Source organism: Neopelma chrysocephalum, unplaced genomic scaffold (genome assembly GCF_003984885.1).
Source record: "Neopelma chrysocephalum unplaced genomic scaffold, ASM398488v2 Primary Assembly neopelma1_43, whole genome shotgun sequence".
Lineage (NCBI taxonomy): Eukaryota > Metazoa > Chordata > Aves > Passeriformes > Pipridae > Neopelma > Neopelma chrysocephalum.
The window spans coordinates 23,925,836-23,949,560 of record NW_020897702.1 but is presented as its reverse complement, the minus strand read 5'-3'; the positions used below and the strand labels follow the sequence as shown (position 1 = coordinate 23,949,560).

The window sequence follows — 23,725 nt, the reverse complement described above, 5'->3', positions numbered from 1 at the left end:
TTTATTTATTTATTTATTTATTTATTTATTTATTTATTTATTTATTTTAAATTCTCCTCTATTTAATTCTCCACTTTTCAGACTCTTTCCTCATGCAACAGAGACCATTACACTACAACAAATCCATATGTTGTATATATGGAGGGAGCAGCATGGTTATACATGAAGATCCATTTCCAGATTATTAATTGTGGTTAACCCCATGAAATGGAGAATGAATTTAGTCATTTGCCAGCTGTAGTTCACTTTTAATATTATCCACCAGAGGGCAATGGTTCTAAAACACAATCTCCCATTGAGGTGAAGCTGTGAAACTGTTTTCAATAGAAATATGTTTGAGACTTTAGCCAGCACTTGAGAACCCCCTCACTGTGCAACTTAGCTCACTCCTCAGGAGGCTTAAGGGGTTTCAAACAAACAGATGGGCAACAGAATCTAATGACAGACCATCTGCTCAACACCACAGAGTACAGGTGAGAAAGCACAAGACATTTATCCAGCTGTTCCTTTTCACAGGGATCTTGTAAACCATAAAGTGTTGCAGTTAAGTATCTACAACAATAATAGACATTAGATCCATCACAATCCAAAGATAATGAAAATGAAACCTTCTCCTAAAGAAAGGTACCTCTCAGCACTTTTAAAATAATGCTTTGCTATCCTTTCGTAAGTGCTTTGCAAAGAGTAAATAATGGCCAGTCTTCGCGAACAAAGATTTTTGGAAAAGGTCTTTTACCTTTCCAGCCTGCGCAATGGATTTTTTAGGTGAGACACAGCATGCGCTGAACTGAGCCCACCCTTTAATCCTAAGGTTCGTCTGCCGGGGCCAAGCAAGCTTGGACAATGGCAGTGAGGTCCTCAGGACGTAGGTTTGTTTAGAGTGACCTTCTCAATTTGCAAAGAGTAAATTTCAGTTAATTGTAATACATTTCTCTCATATTTCCTACTGGTCTGTGCTGAACTAGGACTGTTCGTGCCCTGCACAAGACCTTCTACTCTACATGCATTGCAAAATCTCCATCTTTGTGAAAAGGAACACAACTTCAATTCAACGTCAACATCTATAACTACAATTTGTCACGTTTTTTCCCCAGCTGCACTATGCACTAAGCAGTCATGAGAGCAGGTTGGATGAAGGGGATTTTAATTCCGTGCACTGGCACACAGAATGGTCTAGAACTGCTCAGACTTTTATAAATGCTACAGATACTTAATATCGCTCCCATCCTTGCACTTTGTCACTCACATCCTATCATCTCAGTCCAGTTCTGTTACGTGTAGCTTTAAAAGCTTTTCATTCCTGGGTGTCATGTCCTCCTGTTCTTCTTATAGTGTGCATCCTTTAAGCTCATGAAAACGGGTTCTGTTTTCATTGTGTGTACAAATCTATTAATCTAAATGTATAACTCACCCTATAATCTACACTAGGCTCAGGTTTATAAACCTTGCCACCTGTATTTCCCACATAGTTCAAATATAACTCTCTATGTCTCAATATCATAGAGTAATATGGGTGGAAAGAACCTCTGGAGGTCACCTAGTCCAGCATCCTGCTCAGATAAAAGTTAACTTTAAAGCAGATCAGGTTGGTAAGGGACATTCTCAGATGAGTTTTGCAATATACAAAGTTGGAGACCCCACAGATTTGTAAGCATTTATTGCAGTGCTTAACCTCTATTAGGGAGAAGAATTATTCCTGTGTACCCAACTGGAAATTTGCTTCCTTAATTTGTGACCTGTCACTAAGAAGATTCTGGCTTTTCTGAGATAGATAGTCCCCATTGCCTTGGGTCAAATCCACAAAGGTATCACAGCTCTTATCTTGAATTTACACATCTAATTTCCTTTTTAACTTTTAAACAATAAGTAACAACTTTGCAAACCTTTGTGGTCTTTTGTATTCCTTCTTGTTACTCGGTGCTATTTCCGCTGAAGCCTAAATATCCCAATCACACCTTTATCATACTGAAGACCTGCTTACATCTTCTGCTTTGACTTTTTTGAGGATTTGTGTATTTAAGGCAGTGTTTTCACAATATTTTTGCTATCACAATTACCTTAGGGATATGATGTAGCAGTTGTAATGTACTCTAAGCTATGCTTGTCTGTAAAAAGGACAGTGAATTTCCTGCTGATAACAAATGGACAAGCTTGTCTATGACAAGCTGATCTGGCATTTCAGATACTCCATGTAGAAAGTTCAGAGCAGTGCTTGACTTTGAAGTGGCTGAAAAAGGGTAGCTACAAACCAATCAGTATTAAGAATCAATTCTCTCTTTCTTACAGAGTTTGTCTGACTAGATTTACAGTTTTAGAGTTTAGAGATATTTGCAGTTGCATTGAACTGATGGTTATCTGCAATTTAAAACAGTCTGAACCTAATTTTCATCAAGCAGAAAGTGGATTTATAGCTGCTGAAGAACTGGCTATTTTATCCTGTTTTTGAGACATATCACAACATAAAGCTTCCACTAAGCAAACATTCTTTACCAGTCTTTGAAGGCCCTATTTCCTGAAAACATAATACAGGCATATACAACATCCTTGTTTCCAAGCAGTTACATCTGTCTGCAGCTGAATGCTTGTCTCATCTGGTCTGTGTTGGAACCCTTTGATTTCTGGCCATTTTTTACTCCTTGTGAACTTCACATCTTTAGCATAAAAAGGTTTTTCCAAGAGTAGAGGAGCTAATCATAGAATCATGGAATCATAGAATCAGCTGGGTTGGAAGGGACCTCCGAGATCATCAAGTCCAACCCTTGATCCACTACTGTCGTGGTTACTAGACCACGGCACTAAGTGTCACATTCAGTCTCATCTTAAAAACCTCCAGGGATGGAGAATCCACCACTTCCCTGGAACCTTGTTTCCTGCAAGTATGTGCTCTGTATGCCCTCATCTCCCAGCTTAGTTCAGAGCAATGCTTATTCTTCTTCCTACTCCTTCATCATCAATCAGACAGTATGGTTAGTCTGAAGGCTGCACATTACACTTGTCACACAAGCCAGTGGGATTAATAAACCTAGAGCAAGTAGAAAGCGTGACAACTGAAGTCTAGCTGTTTAAATTTTAGTGGATCATCAAATCACTTATCCTTCTACCTTATTTCTGATTTTCAAGAAATGTATAGGAATATGAATGTGTTTTACATTCCATTCTTCTTTACAATTAGTCTGGGTTGGATAAACTCAAAAGTTACCAATGGGGGACAAAGACAAGATACTGTAGGAGCTTCACTTCCTCAGAAAAACAGGTTAAAATTTCTTTGATAATGGACTAGATTCTTTGCTCAATCCAAAGATCACTTAAGATAAGCCTAGGACAAATATTTACTTTAAAAGAATACAAGATAAAGGAACCAAGGGAGGTTTTAACCTGTACCATTGTGTAATGAGTTTCAAGGAGTGATTGTAGAAGCCTAAATTTTGGCAGGAGGATATCAAATTCCTCTTATATTTGGCTATGCCTTTATATCTACAGCAGGAAGAAACTGTATTGCTGGAATTTTTGTGGTGATTGCATATCAGTTGATAATCTCTCCCACTCTAAAGGTTTAGATTATTAAATTCAGACTAATGAAAATGATGCTAGGCATAGTCTATTCTAGTAGTTTTGACAGAGAAAGCTGTCTGGCCCAAAAAATAAATATAACCAACATTTAGATATTATAAAACCATTTTTTGAAAAAAACGACAATGATGAAATTGAATCATATTAAACTATAATTCCATTCTTAATTAGTTTCTTAAAGAAAAGGTAAACATTTTCAGGCAGAAGGTGCTGTTAACATCTTAAATTACATAAAAACATCATAAATAACTAAGAATTTGTCAGGAATAAAACACTGGAGCTTGAACAATAGTTTTACAAGGACTGGAATTTTAACCTCCAGTCTGGTGTCTCCATAGTAATATCAAGAAAAGAGAATTGAAATTCAGGCTTATTTTTACTCTACACATCACAGCTTTTGTCACAAACATTCTAAAAAATGAGTTGTGCATATTTTAAAATCTTGCCTCTCTGTAGACAGATGGATATATTTAAAAGGTTCAAATTTTCAAAAATAGACCATTATTTTTGAATACCCAGTTATCTTTTGTATTTTGGGAATTTTAAACCCAGATAACCTTGTAAGTCCATGTTGAATTGATCGAGTTTTCAAAGAAGAATTTCAACACTGAATATCCACTGATGCACATGGGCAACTCTATTTGAAGGTCACATCTGTCACTGAGATGCCTACGTGTGTTTTAGAAACCTATGTCAAGATGTTTAGATGTGAGATTTTGAGAAATGAATGAGGGTTACAAATGTTGCCTTTTGTAAGAATTCAAAGCTTTTTTTAAAAAAGCAGTCCTGTGCTAGTGCATTTGATGTATCTGCAATGTACCAACTTTGTCCACAAAAGAAGAAAGAAACTTCATTTAATTTTTAAAAGTAGGAAAATATCTCCCTAATTTCCTTTTATTTAAATGTTGAAGTGGTACAGAGCAGTGGGACTTAAGTCCCATAGTAGTGGTAGAAAACAATTGCTTCTCGGATCCTTCAGACCCTCCAACTCTACCTTCAGTAGCAAATGGGAAATGGAGAAATAGAGAGCTGCATGTTTAGCACAGGGATTAATGAATTCTGAGGCAGTTGCTTGCATTCTTTCAAACTTCATCTGAATTAGCAGTGGCCAGTGTTCTGGGACTGTGCGCAGCTGACCAGAATCTATACATGAGTTTGTTAGATTCTTTACACTGATGTGAGGTTTGCCCCCTGCCCATATGCTTTGCCTTTTTGGGAGTTACTCAAAAGATGAGTTGATTCTCAGGTAGGGTATACACAAGCTAAGCTTGTAAATCATATCAGGGATTCTGTTCAATTCTAGAAAGAATACAGAAAGTTGTCTTTCCTTGATAGCTTTTCGCTTGGAGGCATGTTTTCTGCTAAAGCAGTTAGATCATATCCCTAAAAGCTTAGTTGTTTCTAGTTTACAGTCACAGAGCTGTACATCTGAAGACTTCATTGTTTCTTATGCAATAGTAGCTTTCATTACATTTCTTTATTCTGTAATTGTCCACTGTGTTTATATGTCTTCCCCAGATATTTGTTGTCATAGGACATGAGTTACTCCTAACTGATGTTGTTCACAGAGTCTATAGCAAATTTATGACAGAGGGATTTCCTGAGCCCCACTAACAAAATTATTAATGTAATTGTGACCTTATCCTGGTATTCCAGAATTACAGTGCTACATACAGAAATTTTAGCAGTAGGTATTACAGATGCTGCAAAAAAACTACATCATTTTAATTTGAAAGGTCTGTGTTGTGTTAATATGCCTAAAACAGAAATGAAGCAGATGATTTAAGGTCCCTGTGACAGTGCTGCTGGCTGAGATCACCACCCCCAAGCAGTTTTCTTTGACCCCTTCTGCATGAGGCTGTGGTAACCATAGCACAGGATGGACAGCGCATGACCTAATGGTATTTACAGCATAATATTGCCACACAACCACCATCAACACATTGTAGCACGGGCTGCTTGGCTGCAAACTAAGGTAGCTGAGGAGCTGACCTAATAGGCTTCTACTTCTGCTACTAGGGATATGTTCTTTCTGGCAGAGATGTAGATGGACAGTTGAGAACAGAAGTCTTCAGGTACTATAGATATGCCTGAAAAGGACTGTGAGTCAAAGGGGCAATACTGTCTCAGTAGCTTAATAAAAGTTATCTTGCCACCCCTTGGCTGTAGCAAAATTCAGCTGTCTTGCAGACTATGAAATAATTATGTTAATTCTTTTGCAGGAAACAAAATCGTTCAGACAACTTTCCTAGCCTAAGTTGCTGGATTTATTTTCATTCTGTGTCTTTAGTCACAATAAGCCTTGTTCTCCAACCCTGTCTAGATCCTTCCATGCAGCCAGGAGCAGAACAAATACTGCCTGAGACCCATATAGAAGATTTGCCTTCAAGACTAGTCTTTTTTTCTGTTGAAAATGCTTTCTGTTGTACAGCAAACCACATTTGAATTTGTAGTTTGACAGCATCAGAAATGCTAGAACCCCCTTGTTTTCATTTACAAAAACTGATATATCTTCTCTCTAGTACGTAGCTTTAGAGTAATTGCCTTTGATGTACTATCTTGTGTCTGGAGACCTTCTTACCTAAAACAGGAACAGAATTAAACATTCACTGACTGTTCTACATGGTTTTATTTTGTAATTTATATGAATATATGTATTTTGGTTTTAAAATGATGCAAAGGACAAGATTTTAGGAGAAAAGTATAAGACATTAGAGAGTTCATATTATATTAAAACAGAATTCCAAACATCTACAGTTTAAGTCTTTGTAATCCAGCAGACAAATACACAAAGTACTACTGAGCAAGGTAACTGCAAAAATTACATAGTGTGTACACCAATGGAGAAAAAGGTTATGATACAACCTCAAGTATGTAATGAAAAGTAGTGGGATCATATTTTAAAGGGTTGAATATTACAAGCAACATTTTTACAGAATGAGTTATTAAGGTGTTACTGGTGGCAATGAACAGGCAATGAAGCAGTGTCTTGAGAGAAATGACTGCAGATGGACACTTTTGAAACTAGACCAGGCCGAAATACAAACACCAATTGGGAGCAATTGTATTCTGCGTGGGAGGTGAACTGGGTGAGGTGAACTGGGTAAGGTGATGAAGTAAAAAATGTCAGAAATAGAAAAGACTTGTAAATAAAGCACTTCTGTATCTTTGGGGATGAAAGGTGTTACAGGAACATAAACCACCAGTATTTTTTCACAGATGGACCAAAAAATCCATGAAAAGATGACACACTTAAATCTTCAAATGAACAGGGGGGGAAATGTGGGGGGTTTTTTATTGTTTTTTACATTGAAGCAAACTGAACTAGGCTAATTGATGCTATTCAAAGAGAGTACAAAGCATTGATATCTCACAGTACCAAGCTATAGAAGATAGAGTGAACTTTATGAAAGGAGCTAGAAGAGGCTCAGCCAACTCTGGTCCCCACTGGGAAACTACTGAGTTTTAACAAAAAAAAAAATACAAGAGGACGTGGCAATTTTAAGTGGGATTGACCTTAATATATGAAGTTGTTGACCCATAATTTACAGTGATTTAGTACATATGTGAAGCTGTATCATGTTGCTCAGTCATTCCCTGTTTTCAACATTTTGCTTTATGTTAGGGATCAAAGATGTAGATACACACATGGGCCAGAGCATGGGCTGTTTTGTCTCATGTTTGCAAAACACTCTATTTTCTGTCTTACATGCTACAGGCATCAAATCTGAGTCTAAGGGGTGCGAGCATTCTGTGTCTATTGAAATGTTGATATTGGAGATATAATACACACCAAAAAATTAAGTGCAGTGGGCCATAGTGTGTTGGTAACACATGACTCCTGCATCTCTCAACAACAGGAAACTACATTAAGAGATCACATATGACACGCAGCCCCCTACGGTGCTTTCTGGACATGCTGAGAGACTTTCAGATAGCGTCAGAGACTTTCAGATACTGTGAGCATTCTCAGCCCTACCTCATCAATACAGACAGGTATATTACCTGACAATTAAAAATCAATTTGGAATCCTGTTCTCCTTGTTGGCAACATTGTGTCCAAGATGCTTTGATTGTGAGCTCTTCTTTTCAGGGGAATTATTTGTTTATTACAACTTACCTCTCACAAAGCTGTGGCAGTTTGACAGAATATGACACTAAAGGAGAAAACCTAGCTCTTCACTACTTTGCGTCAACGTTTGCAGTAACGCGCTCTAGTCAACACCAATAATTTGCCATTACTCTGCGCTAATTTAGGTATCTGCAGAGAAACATCAAGGAAAAATCCATTAAGGCCATTTTCCAAGGCAGAGCAAATAAGTTAAAGATCCAGGAACAGAAGGTAGCCTCAATTTCACTTATGATGCCCCAGGTGTCTTTGAACTTGCTGTCTCCAAGATAGTTAAAATAATATCACTATGCTAGATATAGAGAGAAATGTTTTTTTTTAATGATGCCTTTTTACAATATTCCATGTCCTCCTAGGTTTGCCCCATTCCATCCCAGCCTCCACAGCCTACTGTTGTTCCAAAGCCAGTTCAATCTGTCATACATGTTCCATTGCAACCAAGCTGCCCAGGCCGAGGCAAGATGGCAAAACTCATCAATCCAGAAGAGATGACATCCAGGGATTATTACTTTGATTCCTATGCTCACTTCGGAATTCATGAGGTAATGCTTATTTTTATTTCAGCAATTATTAAATAACAATGTAATAATAATGATAACAATAATAATTATGTTTTCTTTGATTTATTACTTATTTATCCCCATCCCACTTTTTTATGATTATATTCCTCTGCCTTTTCTCAGATGAATGTATAATCTGGTTAAGTGCAAAGATCTCTAGAGACCTGTACCCCAAACCTCCGTCCCACTTAGATACTTATACATATGAGTTCTCCCCACAGCTTATAGTAGCTATCTGTACAGTGGTGAGCTTTACAAGTGCATCAATTTAGTGCATTTATGAAGACTGCAAACTAACCCGATTACACATGGAAACTACATTATTGCTGAGTTAGGTCCTCTGTTCTCTTGCGTATTTGATCACAGTCAGCAGCACAGCTACTCCACTGACATGAGAAGCTGAGTAGTTTCTTGACTCCTGGCATGTTACTTGAATTTCCAAATGCATAAACTGCATTGATGGGAGCATTAAGCTCAGTTGCCTCCAGTAAATACACTCCTGGAAATAATTCAAAATACACAGTGGACCATATTTACCTTCAAAAAGTTTACTGTAAACCATTCTAAAGAAAACACTGATATCTTGCCCCACTGATATTTACATGTCCCAGGAGGACAGGATCTTTAAGACTAGGATGCAGAAAAGCAACAATGTGAAATGAATCAGTGGCACTTTTCACAAACTGCATAGCAAACAATTTCTATTTCCATTACTCTAGTAATTGTTTGTGGGGTGTATACATAAAAGTAAGATTTCTATCTGCCAATAACATCTTACCAGTGTAGCATTCAGAAATTCAGTCCAAGAAGGGAAGAAGAGAGAGGAACAATTGAATGGGAAGGAGACCTAAGAGAAATTCTAAAGACACATCAGAGACCTCAAATCAGATTAATCTCCTGATGAAAAAATACAGCCATGTAGGTCTTGGGAAATTCAGGGAGAACGTTAAGCCTCTTGCTGAGGCTGGAAAGTGGGAGGTTTCCTCCTTGCCTGCAGGAGGTGTGCATTGGTAGAGGATGTGTCAACAAGTAAAGGAGCTGCTAAAGGAGGTTGGCAGACTTTGGAGCATCAGGGACATGAGGAAGAGACCGCCTGGATCTTCTCTGGGAGCCTGAAGATACAAGAGCCTAAATCCCCAGCTGTGCTGAAAGGAGGGGCAGTCAGAGTCCATACTTACCAGGTTTGGAAGTGTAGACTCCTCTGATGGTGAAGGCTGGAAACTTGTGACTTCTGGTAACAGGAGGAAGGCTTTTGATCCACCTGCAGATCTCTACCTACAGAACAGGTTCAGTGTCTTCATTGTAGATGAGGGGCAGGAATTTTTGTCCAAAAGACTGTTAGAATCAGTTGGCCCTGAGCCATGGAGAAGCACTGGGAGCAAGTGCCAAGCGATAGCAGCAGAAGACTCTCTCCTGCAGGGGACAGAGGCCCCCATCTGCTGAGAAGACCTTCTGTCAAAGCATTTGGATCTGAGAAATGGTGTAGAGGCTGCTGACATTTTTCCAGCCCTTAGACCAGCCTCAGACTACTGCTGCTGCTCTTCTACTTGAGCACCAACAAGACCTGGAGCATATCAAGTGTGACTAGGCAGCTCCTAGGATGATGATCAACAGCAAGGTGTGCTGTGCCAGGTGTTTTTTGTTCCTAACAGTTCAAATGGCTTGAGAAGAAGTGCTCCCACAGGTCCACAGTTGGTTGTGCATCTGGTGTCAATGATAAGTTTTCAGTTTTTATGTCTATTGCACACTCTTCGAGGATTGAGGTCTGCTAGGAAGAGATGCAATCCGCCTGAAAAAAAACAGGCCAAAAGGCATCAGTATTGACTCTTGGGGAGACACCACTAATGACCGGCCTCCAGACTGACTTTGTGTTGATGATCACAACATCTTGAGAGCAGCAGTTCAGTCAGTTTGCAGTCCACTATCCATTTTTCATCCATTTTTAAATGAGGATGTTATGGGCAACAGGGTTGAAAGCCTTGCTAAAATCAAGATAAAAAGCATTGCCCCTCTTCCCTCATCCACAGAGCCCATTATTTCACCATAGAATGATACCAAGTGGTCAATCATCTCCAAATCCATACTAAATACTTCCAGTCACCTTCTTGTCCTTAATATGTTTGGAAACTGTTTCCATGAGGGTATGCTCTATCACCTTTCCAGTGCAGATAGACTGATTTTTGCCTGATGCCAAACCATGCTTTATGATGATTAAAAAAACCCTTTTATTCATCTGCAGTTATTGCGAACAGATAGTCTCCTGCCAAGACAAGTAAGTGAGCAACATGTAACAATCCAGTTCACTAGTGCCTCAGACTGCATGACAGTGAACAGATTCTTTTTACACCAAAATTAAAAAACTCATTTGCCTACTTGCTTCAACTGTGAAATTACGGCAGTAGTATAAGCAAAAGTTCAGTCTTCTAGACCAAAAAAAACATTTTCAGAAAATAAAAGTGCGTGTTGAGTGGCCTACACTTTTGAAAATGGCACTTGGGTCTTGACCTGAGTCCTCTTTATTGATATAGTTTGACTGACATATGCACACCTGAAAGCAAGGGATCAATGGAATTAAATGCATGTACTGCTGCTATCAATGAATCAAAAATCAGCACCTAACAATGACAACCTAAAACAGTGAGATAGGGGCCGGGGTTATATGTTAATATCTTCTGGAAATTTGTCAGATAAATGAGTGAACAGAAGAGTGGTAAGGGAGGACCATACAGCACAGGATTTCTAAGCTCTGCTATGGACTTCCTGCCTCACTTTGGGCAAGGCTATCAAGACTGCTGTCTTACAATGATTTATGAAACAATTTCTTTTGTGTTCAAAGAGGAACCTCAGAAGGTCCCTTCATTGAGGCTCTGGGTCGTGCATGTTTTAGGAGGAGAGGAACATTTGGATTTCTATGTGGCTTCTACTATTCCCAAAGCAGTGCTGTGGTTAGATTATGTTCTGGTTGTCAATTGTAAAAGTGAAGTAATAGCAAAATAAAATTGTACAAGGGGCAACATGCTGCTTCTTAATAATTCAATTCTAAGTAGCTATCATTTTACAGTTGCTTTGATGTGTGCACCCCAAAGTATTTAAAAAACCCTTCATGTTGTGTATTACTAATGCTTAAATGATAACAAAGGAATGCTTTCAGCGGCAGTGTTGAATGCATCTAAGCACTTCAAATAGTAACACAATGTTTTTATTTCCATCACAGGAAATGTTAAAAGATGAAGTGCGCACATTAACCTATAGAAACTCAATGTATCACAATAAACATGTTTTTAAAGATAAGGTTGTCCTTGATGTTGGAAGTGGCACAGGAATCCTCTCCATGTTTGCTGCAAAGGCAGGAGCCAAGAAGGTATATGGGGTAAGAAGACTTTCTCTCATATTTCAAATTTGTTTGTGCATTTTGTCTGAGAATTTGGCTTGGTGATTTACCTTTTCTTACTTGCCTTGGTTTGAAATTCTTCTCTCCAAGCTCTTCTATGGCTTGATTTACAGTGACTTCAGTGGAGTTCTGTTGCACTAGTGTGCCTTTTCCAAATTGAGATGTAATGTCTTTTCATCTGTGGAACCTTTGGTGACCTGGTACATAACCACATATCTTGGCTGAGAAAAATGTTAAAGAGACTCATTCCTACTCAGAGAGGTTAAAGGAACTATCTTGCTTTTTTAAATTTTCAAGGTCTGCAACTTTGTAGTCTTGGAAACAAATTTCTTTAATACACTTTTCCCTGCATATTACAACTCAGCAAATCATGCAAGAAAGCCTGTGCATGTTTTCTGTGCCAACAATAACACTTTTCAGAGGCAGAAGGAAATTATTACCTTAAATACATTGAACTTTAGGAGCATGAATGTGCAGTTGTCTGCAGAGAAGTCATTAGAGAGAGCATAGGTTTGCTTCCTAAGTATTCTGTTATTTGTACTGGCTCTAAAATTACAAATATGATTTCTTTTTGCTTTGGACTTCTGTTTACCCTGCAGACACAATGCAACATAGAAAAGGGGAACTAGATCCTATCTCTCTATGTAGCTCTCTTCAAAAAAATTGTGTACTAAAACTTAATTGGCTACATCTGTGCATTTGAAGACACTGATGTCACTAAATACCTAAACTGTGTGTCTTTATTACTGGTAACGATACATGAAATGCCAGGGCTCCTGTTCAATTCTCAGGCTTATGTTTTCAAAATCCAATGTTAATTCTCAGTGTCTCATCTGAGTATTGAACTAGAGCATGGAAGTATAGAGAGATGAAAACAAAAGGTGCTGGCAAAAGTTTTGGAGCTTAAGCATGAGATTTTGTGTACAGAACTGGCAGCTAGAATGTATTTTCTTGTAAATCAAGTATACAATTTATTGTCTTGAAGTCTCAAGAAGGAAAAACCCATAGCTTTCTCTGACGCAGAAATGCAAGTCTCATGCAAATATATTGCAGTGCTCTAAAAGTATAAGCATATACAAAATGATGATGCTGTGCTCCCACCTTCCTATCTCTCAGATCCCTGGCCATATGGTCTTCCTCCCTCCCTTGTGCTGGCACTGATGCTTATCTGATTCTACAGTGAGCCAGCTCACTGGCAGAAAATTCACTGAGTAAAATAAAAGTAAATACTTTTCCACATGTTTGGTGGTGGTAGTGGTTTTTTGTAGTGGTTTGGTTTTTTCTTTGGACTTCTTTACAGTTCAGGCTGTACCTCAGGCCTTCAGAAAGCTCAGTGGCTCACCAGTGCCAGCTCACCTATGGACTGTTCAGTACTGAAGCTGGGGGGTTTGCTATCCAGGGAACTCTCTCAGGTGTGAAATCCTCTGCTACAGCCTGCGAATTTAAACCTTCCTGTCACATGAGCTACCTCACCATGAACCCTGTAACAGAGCAAGCTGCAGAGTGGTATTTGTGTTGAATGAGCAGATATTTCAGAGATCTAGCAGTGGAAATCTCATAGTCAAATTCAGGCTTTATGGTCATATTGGCAAAGAGTGCTGATGGAAACTGTGAGTGTTCCATTTAAAAAGCAAACATTTGCCATGAGTTATTACATAGTGCTGAGATGTTCCAGTTTCTTTTCTAGAGTTAGATGTGATTTTTCAAATAGCACGATGTGGGAACTGTTGACAAATGCAGAGTATTGGTTTTTCTGACTACAGCACCACTGAAATCTATCTCCTCTTTCTCACTCTTTCCCTTCTTCGGGTTCAAATTCATCCACTACCCTGCCTGGTTCTTCTTATTCCCTCTTATTCACTGTTGGAACTTATTCCTTGCCACTACCTAAGCCAACTGCTAGAATCATCTCTGGGTCTTCAAGAGACGTAAATCATAGAATCACTGACTTAAAGCTATATCAAGTTGCCCAAGGATGTCCAGTCCAATTCGGAAGATGTCCAAGGATAGAGATTCTAAGTCCTCTCTCAGCACCTATTCGAGGTCTACAATCAGCCCGAATCTCCCTTGCCACAGCTCATGATTACTGACTTTTGTCCTGTCACTGTGCACTTCTGAGAAGAGTTTGACTTTGCCTTCTCTGCAGGCCCTTTTGCAATAGTTGTAGATAGCTGTTGGATTGGGGGGTGGGTGCTATTCTACAAGTTGAACATAACCAGCCCCCTCATTTTCTCTTCTTTCTTCATGTGCTCTGAGCCCTAACCATAGTGGAAGGGTAACAATCCATCACACAATGATGTTCTTCTAACTGGGGAATTGTTGTAAGATATGTAAAGAGAGGATTGGCATGTAGATGTTGGTGTCTGGGAGGAGTGAGTGGGGGACAGAGAAATACATTCAAATATCCCTTGAAACCTTGGTTCATCTGCTGCATTTAGTCATACAAAACTCAGGACAATCACTGCAGTAAACTATCTGAATTCTACAGCATTTTCAAACAAACAAGACAGTGCAGGTTAAGAAGGAGTTAATCAGACACAGGAAGTGAAGGCGCATGTCAGATGTTAGCTGATTTGTATAAAAGGTGCTGATGAGGACACAGCTCAGGGGAAATCTGGGAATGTGGTGACTGTTTGAGAAAGAGACCACAGTAAAAGAGGAGACATTTGCAGAATTAAATCAAAGACTGAGTAGTAAAATGAAAGTAGAAATGAATATACACACACAGAACCAGATACAGCTGAAGAAACTCAAGGGTCCATACTGGGACCACTACTATTTAATATCTTCCTTAATGACATAGATAGTGGGAATGAGTTCACCCTCAGCAAGTTTGCAGCTGACACAAAAAAGCATTGTGCAGTTGATATACTTGAGGGAAAATATGCCACACAGAGGAATCTTGTCAGCCTTGTGGAGTGGGCCCATGTGAACCTCATGAATTTCAACAAGGCCAAGTGCAAGGTCCTTCATTTGAATCAGAGTAATCTCCAATGTCAGTACAGACTGGGTGATGAACTGATTGAGAGCAGCCCTGCAGAAAAGGACTTGGGAATACTGGTGGATGGACAACTGGATGAGAGCTGGCCATGTGTGCTTGCAACCCAGAAAGCTAACCGTGTCCTGGGCTGTGTCGAAAGATGTGCACCCAGCAGGCTAAGGGAGGTGATTGTGCCCTTCCACTTCCCTCTGGTGAGACCCCACCTGAAGTGCTGCATCCAGCTCTGGGGACGCCAGCACAAGAAAGATGTGGACCTATTGGAGTGGGTCCAGAGGAGGCCACAAAGATGATAAGAGGGGTGGAGCACCTCTCCAGTGAAGTCAGCCTGAGACAGCTGGGGTTGTTCAGCCTGGAGAAGGTTCCTTGTAGTGGTCTTTCAACATATAAAATGAGCTTATAAGAAAGGTGGAGAAAGACTATTTACCAGAGCCTATAGTGATAGGACAAGGGGCAATAGTTTTAATCTGTTAGAGGGTAGATTTGGATTGGATATAAGGAAGATATTTTTAGCATGAGCATGGTAAGGCACTGGCACAGGTTGCCCAGAGAAGTTGTGGATGCCCCATCCCTGGAAGTCTTTAAGGCCAGAATAGATGGGGCTTTGAGCAACCTGATCTAGTGAAAGGTGTCCCTGCCTGTAGAATGGAGGTTGGAACTAGCTGATCTTTGAAGTCTCTTCCAGCCCAAACCATTCTGTAATTCTGCGACTGTAAACTCAGGTACAAACTTATTTTATTGAAACACACAGTTTTCATAAAATCCAAATGCTTTTATAAATAGGACAGATTTGAGCAGATCACTGACTTGAAAGAGAACCTGAAAACACTGATTTTTTTGCTGTTTTTCTTCACCTACAGAATTCAGTGCTTTCTTTTTTTTTTTCTGAAATGAGTTACTTTTTAAAATAAAATTCAACCACAGTATAGAATCCAAGTCAAAATGCCAGTGAACCGCTTTAGTTACCCTAAAGGAAGTTTATTTTCTGAAGTATCTATTCCTTCATGAAACATTTAATTGTTACGTTTTTTTATTATTTTTCTTCTTTGCCAATGAAGCAGATTTTTGGAAACTCGTAGTCATTCACGAAAGAGAACTTTTTATTTTTCTGCATTTTTTTCTTTAGAAAGGTTAGAAAGCCACCTCCAAACACCTACATGCTCATGCTTTATTTAAAAATCATCCAAAATGTGCACTGGAATTGAAAATGCTAGACAGGTGTGAATACAGACAGGGAAAATCACAGAATCACAAAATATGCTGAGTTGGAAGGGACCCACAAGGATCATCAAGCCCAACTCCTGGTCCAGCACAGGACCATCCCCAAGAGTCACACCATGTGTCTGAGGGAAAATGAGTATGTTATAATGGCTGTAACTACAGATAGGGCATAGAGTCCATACAGTTTACATTAAGGGAAGAAGTTGGATGGAGCAAAAGGATGGTGCTCTCCCCCAGGGACTTCTTCCTTGAACTCTCTGGACTGACACTCAAGTGTTCCTTTCTTCAAGACAGTTTTGGTTTATATTCAGGCCATTGAGCTAGACATTTTAAGGAGTAGTTTATATCCACAGGCAAGCTAAGTAGAATTAATAGTCAGGTTCCCATGGGGACTGGGATTGATATTGTGACTGCTATTATGTCCGTGTCATATACAATATAAAAATAATAAGGGATTTGTGAGTCCTTCCATCCATTGTCCTGCCATCTGTGAATGCTATCAGAGAGGTCAGGCACAATATAGCTTTTAGAGATTAAATGGGATTCACTGGATATATAAAACACTTCATTAGAGATAATACAGTTCTATTTGACATTCCCATAGGGGATTTAGAGAGATAAGGATTACACAAAGTAGTATTGGCAGTTTAATGTCAAATTTGGAAAAGGTAAATTAGGAACTGATTCAGTGACTACAAGCAACTTTGTCCTTCATGATTGTCAAAGGACACAAAAAACAGATTAATGGAATGTAGTATTTCTCTAAAAGATAGTAAAGGTCATTGCAAACATGGGCTTTTATGCTAGTACACAGATTGTACCAAATTTAAGGGCAAATCTAAAACTAGAAGGTACTTTGTAATTATTTTCCCAGTAAAAGCACAGAACTCATCAGAGGAAAAGACATGCAGATCTGGATGTTTTTGTAAATAGAAAATTTCAGTCATTTCTTATGTGTAAAACATCCACATTCTTTTGGGATGGCATGCATTGCTAAAGATTATAGAATTTTCATGTAGACAAATAATTGCTTCTTGGCACAGACCACTATTGGCATAGTTTGAATTTTAACATTATTCACAAAATTTGAATGTATTTTGTTTTAAAATATGTGTGGAAATGTAGCACCATGCTAATTCATTCCCTTCAGCTGAATTTTTGGGGAGGGGAGGCACTATTCTAAAGTAGCAGGAATAAATTAAATAATGCAATTAATAAATCATATACATTTTGTAGTTAGGACCTCTTCTTTTCCCCACATTTCAACAGTTTTAAATCTTTTCTGTAGGAGTTAGTTCAACTCAAACACAGACTGCAATTTAAATATTAGGATATTATTGGTTATGATTCTCCAGACACAGGTTTGATTTACTTTTTATCAATGGTTACATGTTCTGCAGAGTCTTTGCTGCCTTCAGTAGAAATTGGTTTTATTCACATTGCTGAGATGTTTAACATATTACTCTTCCTCTTGCTTTTCTTTTTTCTTTTTTTCCCAGATTGAATGCTCAAGTATATCTGACTACTCAGAGAAAATTATCAAGGCCAACCACTTGGACAACAGTAAGGCATATATAAATACATATAAATATATATAAATACTTTTTTCTTCAGGAAAAAGAGAAGATAACTGTTTTGCTTTCTCTGATTAATTTAAGTTGTGTGGTTTATATATAAGTTGTAGTTTTGCAGAACTGACTTACATAAATACAAAACTAAGCACCTCTTTCTAGGCACTACAACAATTCTTCACAGGAATTACTGTTACTTCCGCATTTACTTCTAGACTCACAGACAATAGAAGCAAATAGTACTTATGAACAGGCAGTTTGGTTTAGCAAAGCAGACAGAAGATCCCCTATTAGAGATGAACTTTTCAAATTAATTCTGCCATTTGAATTCCACCTTATCTCTTAAATAGAATTCACACACACACACTGACATTCAAATTGAAATAAGGTTCAAAGCAAAAAAGTATTCTATAGCAATATAGATTTTTCACTAAGATTTCTGACTTTCAACTTTAAAAAAATACTTTTTTTTCCAAAACATCAAAACACACAAACAAAAATGTCCTGTTCTCAAAATAAAACTATCATAGAAAACTTATTTTTTTCTTGAAAAAAAAACCCCTCATGAAATTTCCAGGAATGTGGAAACTCTAAATTAAAAAACAAACAAACAAACAAAAAACCCCAAAAAACACAAACCACCAAAACAACAACAAAAAACCCCCCCTACATTAAAAATACCCCCAATTTACTGAAAATTCTTAGCACAAAATAATCTCTAAGCAGCTCTGTTTCATGCCTTCAGTCCTCCTCCAAATCACAGTACACAAGATATCTTTGTAACAGCCTAAAAAATCAGTCTTTTTTTAACTGAGGCTGTGAGACAGCTCCTGTTAAAAAGTGCTCTTTCTGAAGAGCTTGCCTTTGCTGCAGAGCAGGTCAGGTCTGAGCTGGCTGGGCTGTTCCATGTGCCCCCATTTTTAGCTGTGTCTGCACTGATGCTCTTCTCGTAAAGGCGCAGGAATAGATTTCTGTTCTGTTTTCGATCTGTTCTAATTTTTATTGCTGTCACTGGCACTTTCTGACTAACACGGAGCTCTTTGGGAGGAGAATTCATTGTACAGTATGGATATTCAAGGGATGTGGTGTGAAACAGCAGTGACATGGGATATAAGAGGACAGCCAGCATGTGCAACTTTTGGTTCAGGAAAAGAAGGAAGTAAAGTAAAGGACCACAAAATACTCTTCTTCACAGTATGGATAAGGCACTAAAGCAGTGAGGTGTGAGCTCAGCTTAGTTGCCCTGCACTTTTGGTGCACAGTTCATATATTCCTGGAGTGGCCTTTTATCAGATAGCAACAAAAATAACATACCACAAATCAATTTGCATTTGAATTTCCAGCAACAGGAATTGTGTGTGAAGGGACCATTGTCAGAATAAATTAGAAGGTTCCAGTATGCTCCAGAGGTTCCAGAAGGTATTTATCTCTGCTTCTTTCTCCTGTTTCTACAAGGAGCGAGTCATTAAGAAACTGTGGAGGAAGAAGCAGAAACCCCTCCCCTTTGCAAGGAGACTTGTCTGGACAGGTTTAGCAGTCTGCATGTCTGCAGTTTGGTCTCCAGTATAAACAAGTTACACACCTGAACTAACATTTACACTCTTGCACTTATACACTGACCAGCATTCACTTTCATTTTAATGCAGCCAGGTACCGAGCCAAAGGATCTTGTTGCTCATGGAAATTTTTCTTTTTCCCCCTCTAAATGTTTAGAGAAATGCAGACTCAGCAAAAGGGGCTGAACCAAGAGAAAACCCACTGTTTCCAGAACAGATACAATACAGCTGGGGACAGCACAATCTGTTCCCACATGATGCCTTACGAAGATATTTCATCAAAGTGAAGGGAGGTGGGAGGAACTTGTGCTGCTGCTGCTTTTACTGTGGCTGTTCTAGGTGTAAACAGAGGGCTTCAAAGTCTTCAGGTGTGTCAGTCTGGCAGCTGTCAACAATGCTAAAATTCACTCCAAAAGAACTGTGACAGTGAAAGTTCGTAGGAGAAATGAGAACTAAAGAGAACTCATGGCTGGAGCTTATAGACATGCATACTCTTCAGTGTAACAACAGATGAACTGTTGAGTACTGTGAAAGAAAGGAGTTTAAAGAATGGGAAAGAGAAGAGAACTCTTCTCTTTTACAATCAGGTTGCTCTTACCAGCTGATACCTTGTGTTACCAGTCTGAATCAGAGTGTTCCAAGCCTCTTAAGGGGCCAGTCTGGATTATAAATTTGCTATGCAAATAAGTGATAACATCTAGTTAGAGTCATACTTGTACTGCACGTATTTGGGAAAGACAAACCTCATTTTTCCTGGGCCTAGTTCTAAAATTCACTCAACCCACACTTCCACTCTTAACCAACTAATCTAGTTATAGCTAAATTAAATTACCTTCATCTTTCCCAAACTGAATGTTGACCATTTCATCAATAAAAATTGCCATTAATTAAGAGTAATAGAATAATGTTATCAATTAGTAATGGAAAGTAAAATATTCCCTATTCACCTTATTCCTAAATTTCAAGTCCATCTGTTACCTTGTCAAGGAAGAATCCAGAACCATGAGACTTTATGCACTGCAGCAAGCAATATAAATAGCAGAGAAACACACTCTGTAAGGTATTTGTCACAGGCTGAAAATACATTTGTAAATAGGAAATGTATTTTTTAAAAAAGCAGGAATGATTGGTGACTTGCGTCACTTGCCCTAAAACAAAATTATTTGTTACAACTGAACTGAATATGGACCACCATTTCATTTTTCCTTAAGCACTGTATCTGTTCTGGTATCAAAGAGTTCTATCATTACTCACTGATTTGCTTTTGCAGGGCATAACCAGCATCCTGTAAGTAGTATACAGTACTGCCAAAAATTTAATGTGCTGTGTTGCAATAGTGTCTCTGAAGATCTGGTATTCTACTACATCAAACTCCTAACAGCCTTTTTAATTTCCTTGAAACTAATTTGGTGACGAAGTACCTGACAACAATGTTTCCCAGCAGTCACTTTGAGTAACTCTGGAAAACTGTGCACATCTAAAACAGATAGAAGATTTAGATATGAATGAGTCAATCATGAAGCAGAAAGGAATGAAAAATTATTTTTCATGAGAGAACTGCTTGTATAAACTTTCTTGTTTGTGTACTGTCAGGCTAGATGTGACTTTCTCAGTTGAGTCAGCTCCCCCAAATTCATGGAAAGAATAAGTCCTAGTTTTCCTCACTGGGAATCCATCATCATATGTTTGAAAAGCAGATGAGAATTAGATCCTAGTTCAATAATCTGTAATATCTCAGTGGTAATATCGTGTATGTGGAAACCTGCAGGCATGTTTAAAGGATTCTAGGTGGATTCTTTGCATTACTTGGTCAATGATCTAGAAATCTTCCAAATTTCATAGGCCATGTAAAATGACATCATGCAGGTGAGCAGGTAAGGCCTGTTTTTCTGGTTTTTAAATATGGGGGGGTTTTGTTTGGCCTTTGTTTTTTTGTTTCGTTTTTGGGGTTTTTTTCCTTTTATACTGATTCTAAAACTTCTGTTTATCATACTTACTGGAATTAGTTTTTAAATAGTTTAAAATCCATTGAGTCACATGGAGTCACCCCTTGTCTACAGGCGTTCAAGAAGAGAATCGTATTGAAAAGGTCAGCATGACATTCACCAGTAAGGAACTTATTCAGGTGTTTTATTATGTGAAACGTATTTCTTTGGATTCTCTTTTCAGTAATCACAATATTTAAAGGTAAAGTGGAAGAAGTTGAATTACCTGTGGATAAAGTAGACATCATCATCAGCGAGTGGATGGGTTACTGTCTGTTCTATGAGTCAATGTTAAACACAGTCATCTTCGCACGAGACAAGTGGCTGGTAGGTGCTCTGCATGTCATACTCCTTGCTGGAGCAATCATCATTTATTTTCTGACTACAAGCCTTCCCTTTGCTACTGGCACCAGAATAAAATTCAGTTACATCTCCAAGTGTCATTTCTTGGGCTTTAAGATAAAAAACAGGAATCTCAGTGAAAGAGCTTTGCTTTTGATTAGCTGCTGGCTGGTGAAATTTGTATAGACACTACCTAATGACATTGCTACAGGCTGCAAGAATTGCTGTGGTTAAAGCTGGTGTGGCAGTCTGAAGGAAAACAATAAAGGCATGCAAGGGGTGCTTGTCTGGTTTTTGTATGTGCAGTTCAAAATGTGATGTCTTTGTCAGGTGAATAGATTACGAGATCCATTTCCCCAAAATTCATCAACAGAAACCTGGAGGGCTAATGTTTCCAGACCGAGCTGCTTTGTACGTGGTAGCAATTGAAGACAGACAGTACAAGGACTTCAAAATTCACTGTGAGTAACACTTTTCTGTGGTTATTTCCCTAAAATACTTGATTTATAGAGGCTTACTGTAATCTCATTACTGGCAAAGGATTGCAAAAGCCAAGAAATCACTGACCAGGCCCGAATTCCAGTATAAATGTGAACATTAAGAATATGTTGGTCTGCTGATAAATTCAGGAAACTTGCAGTAATCTAAAGTGCACAAAGGAAAGATGCATAGTAAATTGATGTAGACTTTGCTTAGAGTTATATTAATACCCCTACCTGTATTTAAAATGTGGATTATAGGAGATTTAGTTTTTTGGGTGTTTTAATAAATATATAATCTATCATAACAGCCAGGAAAACTGGTAATAATCTTTTGCCATGCAGGTCCTTGTTTTTGTTTTTTAACATAACCAAAACAGAAAAATAATAAGATGCAAATTAATTGTAAATGTTACAAAATAAACCTAGAAAAAATTTTATCTCCATAATAAGCTCATCAAGGAAAAAAAACCCACAACATATAACGATTTTTTTGACTTTTAAAAGCATTTTCTGTGAGAATTTTTAAATTAAAAATAAAGATTAGAAATTTCAATTTTACTTTTATGTTAAAAAGGGTTCTAAATTTTTATATATATATGTATATATACACACTTCATAGATGCATAAAATTGACTATTCTCTTGCTTTTAAAATGTTGGGAGGATTTCCTTGAAGTATCATTGAATAACTGGTGCTGTTAGTGACCTCTACAGGTGACCTAGTCCAGGCTCCTACTCCAAGCAGGCCAGATTTCACAATTAAAGCTAGTCACTCATGGGGCCCTGCCCTGCCGTCAGGAGATGGGGATTCTGTAGCTTCTCTGAGTGAAGCACCCTTAGGAGTAAACATGTTTCTAAATATCCAGACCGACTTTTCCTTCCTGAGATTTGCCTTCATTCCCTCATCACCAGAAATGAATCTGACTTCTTCTTTGTTTCTGTGGCAGCAGATAGCAAGTAGATACCACCATTAGTCTTTGCTGTCCCAGACTAAGCAAACTCAGTTTTGTTGGACACTCCTCACGTCTTAGCATGTGGTTCATTTTCATCACTAAGAGATCATACTCCTTGTTCATGTTCAGCTTGTTGTCCCCTGGTCACACAAATTTGGATTTATTTGATCATAAGATCATAATTGTTGTGATGAAATGAGTAAGTTTTACATTATTTCAGTTTTCTTTTCCTTTTAAATTTTTTTGCTTTTATTTATTTTTCAGAGCTGGACAATTTCACTTAAAGGGGACAAAAAACCCCACAAAATTCCTAAGCAGTTATATTAATCAAAGATACATGCAAAAGTTTGCATTAATTTAGTGGGTTCAGTCAACCTTTAATGAAAATGCCTAACTCCTTGCCTCTCACCTCCTCTCAGAAGAAAGTTTGGTGTTTCTGTAATCAAATTCAGTACTAATACACAGAACTGTCAATTGGTCACATTTGCTGTTTTGGGTCAGAAGTGAGCCCAGTGCAGTGTGGTGGTCACAAGAAGTCTCTGAAGGTGCCAGGGTGAATTACATCTCCTCCTCAAGCACAGCCTAGATTCTTCTCCTTGGTTACATGATGACCTTGACAGCTAAATTCCTTACAAAATGTACAGATTCAAATGAATGTATGAAGCATCCATTCTGTAAAGCAGTCAAAGCCATTTTGGCCTAAAATCCTTTATGTGTTTTTTTCACCTCGCTTTTGAACCCTTTCCTTTCTAGACCTTGAGCCTTTTTCTTTTCTGACTGAAAATACATCTGTTCTCAACTCGGGGAGGGGGGGTTCATAATTAAAAAAAATGTTTCAGGTTCTCTTTTTCTCTTCTAAAATGTTGTTTTCCTTTAAGACACTTTCTTTTCTAATTTCACCTCTAATTTCTCTTTCCCCCTTGCTTTACGTACCCTGTATTTTCAGTTATTTCCATCTCACTATCTGT

At 38.3% G+C, this 23,725-nt stretch overlaps 1 protein-coding gene across 4 annotated transcripts in view; it reads left to right on the top strand.

Annotated features, from left to right (window-relative positions):
- PRMT8 (protein arginine methyltransferase 8) overlaps positions 1-23,725 on the top strand; it is a 59,045-nt gene that overhangs the window by 23,625 nt on the left and 11,695 nt on the right. For all 4 annotated transcript variants that reach the window (XM_027677690.1, XM_027677689.1, XM_027677691.1 and 1 more), the window contains 5 exons: positions 8,056-8,241; positions 11,474-11,629; positions 17,369-17,432; positions 21,166-21,308; positions 21,697-21,784. In XM_027677690.1, the coding sequence (XP_027533491.1) occupies positions 8,056-8,241; positions 11,474-11,629; positions 17,369-17,432; positions 21,166-21,308; positions 21,697-21,784 (637 nt within the window). The remainder of the gene's footprint in view (positions 1-8,055; positions 8,242-11,473; positions 11,630-17,368; positions 17,433-21,165; positions 21,309-21,696; positions 21,785-23,725) is intronic.